At 61.6% G+C, this 8,552-nt stretch overlaps 1 protein-coding gene across 2 annotated transcripts; it reads left to right on the top strand.

Moving 5' to 3' along the window:
• The first annotated feature begins 962 nt into the window (after nucleotides 1-962).
• Nucleotides 963-8,238, top strand: OSR1 (odd-skipped related transcription factor 1). Of its 2 annotated transcripts, none has more exons than XM_084900532.1 (3): nucleotides 963-1,300; nucleotides 5,720-6,416; nucleotides 7,154-8,238. In XM_084900532.1, exons 2-3 carry the CDS (start codon nucleotides 5,752-5,754, stop codon nucleotides 7,287-7,289), a joined length of 801 nt encoding a protein of 266 aa, XP_084756658.1. In that variant the 5' UTR covers nucleotides 963-1,300; nucleotides 5,720-5,751; the 3' UTR covers nucleotides 7,290-8,238. The 2 variants fall into 2 exon arrangements, with proteins under 2 accessions (XP_084756658.1, XP_084756659.1); XM_084900533.1 differs by lacking the exon at nucleotides 963-1,300 and adding an exon at nucleotides 1,386-1,769.
• Nucleotides 8,239-8,552: the final 314 nt, after the last annotated feature.

Genomic DNA, 8,552 nt, shown 5'->3' with positions numbered 1-8,552 from the left:
CACCCAGCACCTTCTCTCAAGCCCAAAGCTGGGTGTTGGGGGAGGTGGCAGGGAGGAGTCAGGGCTGGGGTCAGCCGAAGGTCAGCTCCTCGCAGTGAGCAGTCAGAGGGTAAATGGCACTCCCCCTGAGGCATCAGCCCTGCGAACAAGATTCCTGGCAGCGAGGACCCTGACCCTCCTCCTAGATTCCCCGAATCCACCTGACCCGGCTCCTGGGACTCGAGGGCCTGCTGCCTACTTGTCTCACGTGCCTGACGCCGCTTTCCAGACTCCCAGCCGTCCTTCCAAAACAAATGAATGCGTGTTCAGAGGGTGCGGCTGTCCATTGGGGCGGAATCCCAGCCGGTCCGGGTCCCAGGAAAATAACTTTTTTTTTATAACCTCTTTCCCCGGCTGGCTCTCCACCTCCGCCTCTGATCTTCCTACCCAGCGTCCTAGCCCGAGTCTGGGGCACCGTCTGGGACTCAGCACGCCGGGATGTCCGGGGCTGCGCCACCCCCGGGACCCTCCCCTCTGGGAAGGGATGCTGGGGGGAGAAGAGGAGACGCTGCCGGGGGCCCCAGGGTGCTGAGCCCCAGCTTCAGCGCTGGGTCCCCGGTGACCCCGTCTCCACTCGGCACAGGCTGTGTCCCAGGCGCGCAGGAGTGGGCTCGCCAAAGGCCGGAGACCCAGGCTCTCCTCTGCTGGCGGCTGTTTCTCCTCGCGCGATGGGGGTGCCCTTGAGGGCCCACCAACACGGGGGAGGGAGTCGAACAGGACTGAGGAGCTGGGAACGCAGGTCCCGGGAGGCCGGGGCTCAGCAAGCGCAGCTGCCAAAGCCTGCTGCCCGGGTCAGCAAAACTTTGTTCCCCAGTGCGCAGGCGCGGGCAGGGTTGGGAGGGGGGCAGGGGCGGGAGGGAGTGGTGGAATCCCGGGGCCGGGAGGAGGGAGGAGGGAGGAGGGAGGAGGGAGGGTGGTGGGTTAAAATAAGTAGGCGGCTCGGTGCACAGGGATGAGTGAGTCTGAGCTCGGTTTCTCCCCAGCGCGTTCCCAGCCTTGACCGGTTCAGACCCGAACGACCCGGGAGCCGGGAGCCGGGAGCCGGGAGCCGGCAGCCCCGAACGGGACGCGCCATCCCCGGCGGCCGCTGAGCGCTCCCCGCGCGCCTGGCGCTCCCAGTCCCCGCAGCCGGAGAGGGGCCAGGGCTCTGGAGCTCGGGGTGCCTGTGGGATCCAGTGCTTCTGGCTTCCCGGGTCCCCCGCAGCGGGAGCCCCGGACACGCGCTCGCTGAGCCCGGGACGGGACCGCCGCAGACCCAGAGGTAACGGCAGCCCCGGGCGCCCCGGCGCGGCGAGGGGGTGCGGGCGGGACTCCCGCCCCTGTCACTGCGCGCCGGGGGGCTCTGCGCGCTCGGTACCCCAGAAGGACGCGCCTCTGGGCGGGCGGAGGCTGCAGGGCTTTTCGGAAGGGAGAGCCGATGCAGCCTAGGGTGGCTAGGGGTGCTGGCTCGGGGCTCCCGACCTCTGATCTCCTGGGGATGAGGGAGGAGAGGGCGCGCTTCCACGACTGTCCCCAGAGGGGCCAGACTCCGTGAGATCCGGGGCGAGGTGTCCACGGATTTGGGATGTCAGCCGGGGGCGGGGGGGAGTGGTCCCTCTAAGAAAATGCAGCCACTTCAGCGGACACACACTTTCCGGAGACGGGCGCCTAGCCCGGCCCGAGCTTAGCCGATGGAGAAGGAGGAGAGCGAGCGGATGGACGGCCAGGGCCGCGGCCGTCGCCCGGGACAGGTGCATCCCCCTGCGGGGTCGCGCTCCAGGCGAACCTGTCTTTTGTGCAGTTGCGCTCAGGTTGGAGGGGGGGCTGGACCTGGGAGCGCAGGGCCCTGTGGCTGGCCCATCTCGCACTGGTTTGGGATTTTCTAAGGGGACGATTGTCCTGGGATCAAGGCCTGGAGTGCAACCCACCGCTGTCCAACTGGAGACCGCCCCGCCGCCGCTTCCCCAGAAACACCACGGAGCGGCGGCTGTCTCCAGCTTGGGGTTTGGGAAGGAAGAATTCGTTTGCTCCCTCCACTGTCCCCAAACCCAGCCTTCGGGAGAGGAGAGGGAAGGAGGTGAGGGCTGGCCTGCTGAGCTCATGTCTCCCCAGAGACGTCTCTGATGAGCAGGAAAACGCACATCCAGCACCCTTTCAGCCGCTCCCAGGTAGCTAGCGCGGCGCGGGGTAGGCTGGAGGGTGGCAGGCAGCGACGAGTTTCTTTGTTGCCACCCCTGGGTAAATTTCACCGGGTTCAGGGCTGTGTGCCGGCTCTGGGGAACAGAAACCACGTGCAAGGCTAGTTGGTTTCCCAAGTTCGCAGCTTCCAGAAGCAGAGAAAGTTTGACAGGGACAGGGGATGAGGATGGAGGGAGACCCCTGGGTAGATATGTCCTCTCCCTCCCGCTCCCGCTCCCCCCCCCCCCCCCCCCCGCTCCTCTAAGGAACTGTGGTTTCATTAAGATTGGGGAGCAGATCGCTAAGGGCGCAGAGGGCGTCTCAATGCGGCGGATGGAAGCCTGGCAGAAGGATTCGTTTGCTCGCAATCCGTGGGAAAAATTCAACCAAAGGAGCCGGGCCCCTCGCGTTGGGGATTCCGCGTGCGGGATGGTTTTCTGCGGCTCCTGCTGGGCTCCGCCAGGCTCAGGCTCCCGGAGCTCGCTCCGCCGTCCTCATTAATGCAAGCAGTTAACTCGCACACGCTCAATTAGCCCCGAATAAACCGCTTTAATAGACTCTGCACACTTCATTAATGCCCGGCTGGGGCTCCCTGCAGCCGCGGGATCGGCGCTCCACGGCGCGGGGACTCCGGCTTCCAAGCGCGACACGCATTTGCCGCGCGGAGTGGGGACCTGTGCCCGCACCTCCTCCGAGGTCCGGAGGCGATGCCGCAGGGCCTGGGGAGAGGGGTTCCCTCTCGCCTTGAATGATCTGCAGAGTTCACCCCGGGTCCCGGGGTCGGGGCCCGCAGAGCGCACCCTCTGGGGCTGGAGAGCCCGGTGAGCTGTGCTTTGCTCTCCGCTGACCGCCGGAAACCGGGTCTCGCATTCGGCCCATTCTCGGTACGGGTGCAAAGAGCCACGTTTCCAACGAATTTCGTCCCCGGGAAAGTCAAAGTCGTTGGCGGGAGTGTGGCGAGCGCTGTCCTGGGAATGGGGCAGAAAATAAGAAACGGGCTGCGCTCCCGCGGAGGAAAAACAAACAAAAAAACCCCGAGTGTTGGGGAAACCAGATGAGGCGGTGGCCCCAGAGCTCTGGTGGCCGCAAGCGCCCCTCCGCCCGCCGTGCCCGCGTCTGCGCTCCCGGTGGGCGCGGAAGGGCCAGGGGGCCCCGCCAGGTGCCTGGGTTCTCCCCCTCGGGCACGGGGCGGGCTCGGACCCGCGTGCGGCCAGAGTCCCGCCGCTCACTTGGCCGCGGGTCGGCCGAGCACGGAGACCTGGGAGTGGAGGGCCCCTGGGCAGGTCCCTGGGAGCCAGATAGCATCTGATTCCAGCTCCTGGGGGCAGGAGGAGGGGGTGACAGCAAATCAAAGAGCGCTCACCTCGCCCGAGTCCCAGCCAACCTGTGAAGTTGGGGAGTTTTCTCCTTCTTCTCCTTCTCCTCCCTCTTTCCTTCCCCTGCTTTCTCTCTGGCCTGATTTCTATTTGATTCCTATTTTGCTTCGCATGTCCCAAGTTCTAGGATGGTCTCCGCTTGCCCCCACGAGCCCTGGCTGGGGCAGCAGAGAGAAGGGGAGCAGAGGCCAGGGCCCTGCGCGCCCGCCGCCAGCACTCGGTCCTGGAGGTTTCGCTGCTGCAGATTTGAGCCCCTCCTAGCCGGGAGGCTGAGTTAATTGCTGCGGTCAGCTAGGTTTTCATTCAACCGCCAGAGGAAGGGAGCACGCACATCTTCGCCGCAGGGAGTTTTGTAACCCCCCACTCCCACCCCCAGCAGAGCTTCTGTCTTTCTGGCCCAACACGTAGCTGGTGACCCTCCAGCCAGCCCCAGGGGACAAGTTCCTGGGTCCAGATCTTCCTCACTCTTCCCGCCAACGCCGCGGCGGCGGTGCTTTCTTCTCAGGGAAGACTTTGCTGCGAGGAAAGGCAGCTGAGTGTAGGCCTGGGCTGAGGGGAAGCCGCGGGCCCACACTCCCAGGTGGGTGTCAGCGAGTGCGGTGGAGGGGGAAGCAGAACATCGTCCTGCACACCCAGGGAAGGAGAGATCTGAGGCGGAGGAGAGGGGGAAGAAGGGGTAAAGGTAGTGGGCCAGAGGATTGGGGGGTGGGCAAAGGAGAAAGGTGTCCCAAACTCCCTGCCCCACAAGGACTTCCTCAGTAGCCCTCTGCTCAGAGCTGAGAGGGAGAGGACAGGGTGGCCAGCACTTACAGGGAGTTCAGCGTCAGAGAGGGTGCACTTTTCACTTTCGTTCCTCCTGTTTCTGCCTCCACCAGACCAACCTGAGAGTCCAGGGAAGACCGAGACACAGGCCCCTCTGCAGGCCACAGCCCTGTCCATGGAGACTGGAGACCCGGACCCAAGAGGCCGGGAGGTGCCAGCCCGTTGGCTGCCCTCTGGCCTGTCAGCTGGCCGGTGGCTAGACAAGGCAGCTGAGGCAGGCCTCCATGCTCTTTCCTGCCCTCGGGCATACCCACCTGTCTAGGGCTCACCACACACATAATCATCCCTCAGAAGACCCCAAAGCCCCCTTTTTATGGGGTAGGGAGGGCACCTAAGTCCCCTTGTGTGCAACTGCAGGTGTCTGACTGAGTCCATGAAGATGGGTGTCAGTGTCCCCCCTGAAACGAAGGTGACCCCAAGGACATCAGTCCACAAACAGCTTCAGAGAGAGTGTTGTCAGCAAGGGCTCACTAACAGTGAGCCCCCAAAACAAATTTGTGGTCAAAGTTGAGAGTTTTGAGGAGAAAGAGGATTATGGCTTCTGGATGCCAGACTGAAGGTCAGCTGGTAGACCGCCACGCACAGGAGCTGGAAATGCTCGATTGTGGGACTGTGTGAGCCCGTACTAGTATGTGTGCCCCCGTCTGGAAGGCTCTTCCTGAGTGCGGAAAGATCCCTCATATTTGTGTGTTGCTCCCTGAAAAAAAGGGTTTTTTTTGTTTTGTTTTGTTTTGTTTTTTAGAACACTGTTCTCTCTTCCCACTTAATCTTTGCACCTTGTTGTTGACTCTGCTTCAGAATGTGTGGCTCTGTCGTCCTCTGTTTCTGTGTTTATTTGCACGTTGTTATGTAAATGTGTTTCCAGGGGTTCCTGTTATCTTTGCAGCAGAGTATACTTCTGTGTTGACTAGGGCTTTTGTGGATGGAAGTTCCTGCATGCCAGTTTCCCTGGGATTCTGATGTATGCCCCATTTCTTATTTTAAGTGGGTTGTGTTTTGTTGAATTTACTTTCCTGCTGGTTCCTCTATCAAATTGTGCATCTCTGCCAGAGGCCATTTGGAGGGAGCCCTCCAAACACAGCAGGGGTTCCTTCCTTCTTCTCCTCTTCCTCTTCCTCCTCATTCTCATTCTTATTCTTATTCTTATTCTTATTCTTATTCTTATTCTTCTTATTCTTATTCTAGATCAGTCGGTTCCATGGGTGGTGTCTTAGACTTGGGCTCCTGCCTGCCCTGGGGGTCAGGAAGGAAACAGTTGGGCTGGGATTCAGAAGGACGATTCACCCACAACTTGTCCTCTCCCCACTCCCTTCTTCTCCTTGCAGACCCACATTGAGAAGCCACAGAAACGACCATCATGGGCAGCAAAACCTTGCCCGCACCAGTGCCCATCCACCCCTCCCTGCAGCTCACCAACTACTCCTTCCTCCAGGCAGTGAACGGCCTGCCCACCGTGCCCTCGGACCACCTGCCCAACCTGTACGGCTTCAGCGCGCTGCACGCCGTGCACCTGCACCAGTGGACGCTGGGCTACCCAGCCATGCACCTGCCGCGCTCCTCTTTCTCCAAGGTGCCAGGAGCCGTGTCCAACCTGGTAGACGCACGCTTCCAGCTGCCTGCCTTCCCCTGGTTCCCCCACGTCATCCAGCCCAAGCCGGAGATCACCGCTGCAGGCGGCCCCGTGGCGCTCAAGACCAAGCCTCGCTTTGATTTTGCCAACCTGGCCTTGGCTGCCACTCAGGAAGATCCGTCCAAGCTCGGCCGTGGGGAGGGTCCCGGCTCCCCCGCTGGCGGGCTGGGCGCCCTCCTGGATGTGACCAAGCTGTCCCCAGAGAAGAAGCCCACCAGAGGACGCCTGCCCTCCAAGACCAAGAAGGAGTTTGTCTGCAAGTTCTGTGGCCGCCACTTCACCAAGTCCTACAACCTGCTAATCCACGAGCGGACGCACACGGACGAGCGGCCCTACACCTGTGACATCTGCCACAAAGCCTTCCGGAGGCAAGACCACCTAAGAGACCACAGGTGCGGCGCCCTGGGTGGCCCTAGAATAGAGCTGCCTGTCTGCCTAGGTCCTCACTGTTTTCCTCCCTAGTGAGGAGGTCCTTGAGACACCCCCACCCCTCAGGGGCTCCCCAGCTTTTGGGAATTCCCTAAAATAGCTCAGGAAGCCAGGGACCAGTTTGGGGAGCATGGGTGGGGAGAACAGGGGATAAAGGGGACGGGTTAAGTCAGATCTCCCTGAGTTCTGGACAAGCACGCATACCTTCCTCACCCCTCCCTCCATCCTCAGTGCTGTCCAGTAGAAGTTCCTGCTAAATGCAGAGTGACCCTCCATGCACGTGACAACTCAGCGCTTGGGACGGGCAAGGCGTGTGATTGATAAACTACCTTTTACGTTTTGCTTGATTTCTATTTTAATAACCACATGTGGCTGGTGGGTCTCCTCTGGGACAGTGCAGCTCCGGCTAATTGTCCTACTCCTGGTCCCCTCATTCCCCTTCAGCGCTGACCCCGGCCTTATAAGGAGGGCATGCCGGCCATTGGCCTTATGGATCAGAGATTGCTAAAGCTTCTCTCCTCCCTGCTCCATCTGCAAACAGCATTTTGCCAGCTCCACACTGGGCACCCCCAAATCCTCCCCCTTTCCTTTGAGGGCAAGCACCTCACCGTTGTGGGAGGGGATCTTGGGCAGCTGCATCTAACTAACATCGCATCACTTTGCATGGATCCCTCAATTCCCCATCTGTTTGTGTCCTCAGATACATCCACTCCAAAGAGAAGCCTTTCAAGTGTCAAGAGTGCGGCAAAGGCTTCTGCCAGTCCAGGACTCTCGCTGTCCACAAGACGCTGCACTCACAGGTGAAGGAGCTCAAAACCTCTAAGATCAAATGCTAAGCGAGCCTCCTGCTGGCCCGGACCCTGGGCCCCGCCGCCTCCTCCTCCAGAGGGACCAGAAGCCGGAAGGCGACTAGCGGACCGCCCGCGGGAGGGGCTCCGGACCTTCCCGGGCCCCAGCCACGTCCCTGGGGTGCCGCCGCCTGCAGAACTCCGGAGCCCCGCCCGCCCGGGGCCGCGACCCCGCAGCCAGGGCGGCTCCCCCAGGACGCGGCTGAACTCTTGGCCAAAAAGGCGGCACTCACGTGGCGGAAGGGAAACTACATTTTTAAAATATATATATAAGAAGAACGAAAGCTCCGCGGAGCCGCAGCAGCGCCTCCCCCAGAAGTATTACTTTTTCTATGGTTATTTTATACGTTTTCTTTATTATTTTTTTTTTCTTTGACCATATAAGCTTGTAACTCTGACTGCGGAGAAAGAGGGGGAGAGGAACAGAAGTTCTGCGCGCTCGGAGCTTCCAGAACTCTCTCCCGCCCCATCCCCACCCGGGAGCCCGCAAAAGTGTAACCCGTGTATCTGCTTCAGCCGCCCGGCAGCCCGGCCCGGCCCGCCGCGGGCTCCCAGCGCCCGCTCCCGGTTCCCCGCTCCCCGTTCCCCGCTCCCGGCTCCCTGCTCCCAGTTCCCCGCTCCCCATCCCCGATCCCGGCTCCCCGCTCCCCCTCCCCGATTCCCGATCCCCGATCCCCGATCCCCGATCCCCGATCCCCGCTCCGGCCGCGCTGCGGGCCACGGGCTCCGGGACCGGCCTGCGGGGCGGGGCCCGCGGGCCCTGGGCTGGAGGGGTCCGGCCTCCGGCTGCCCCGCTCCGCCGCCGCCTCCGCCTCCGGGATCGAGCCGCGGGCTAGGACATGGGCGTTGTATTGCGATTGGCACTTTACGCTGACCATCGGTAACGGACATTTATCACTGGAGTTTTTAAAAATATGAAATAAACGGTTATTTTACAGGCAACGCAGGATGGGTCATTTCCCTCCAAATGCAGGCATCGGGGCGGCGCCTTTCTCTGTGATGAGCAGGCTTTTCTGCCCCGGGCCGCCTGTCCCCGGCCCGAACCTGGGCATAGTTATGGGGCGATAGGGCTGGGATTGGGGGCGGGGTTCCCTCTGCCCCGTGTCTGCCTACCTTGGGCCCCTGCTCATATTTATTTTCTTACTTTCCCGGCTTTAGCGCCTCAGGCTCCCCACCCACTGTCTCCAAAGGGCTTTGCGTTTACCGAGAAGCCAAGGCGCTGGCCAGTAGATCTGCCTTGAGAAGTCCCAA

The sequence above is a fragment of the Pipistrellus hanaki genome (assembly GCF_964339955.1).
Source record: "Pipistrellus hanaki genome assembly, chromosome: 12".
Lineage (NCBI taxonomy): Eukaryota > Metazoa > Chordata > Mammalia > Chiroptera > Vespertilionidae > Pipistrellus > Pipistrellus hanaki.
Note: the sequence above shows the minus strand (reverse complement) of the source record. Positions and strands in the feature narration are given on the sequence as shown.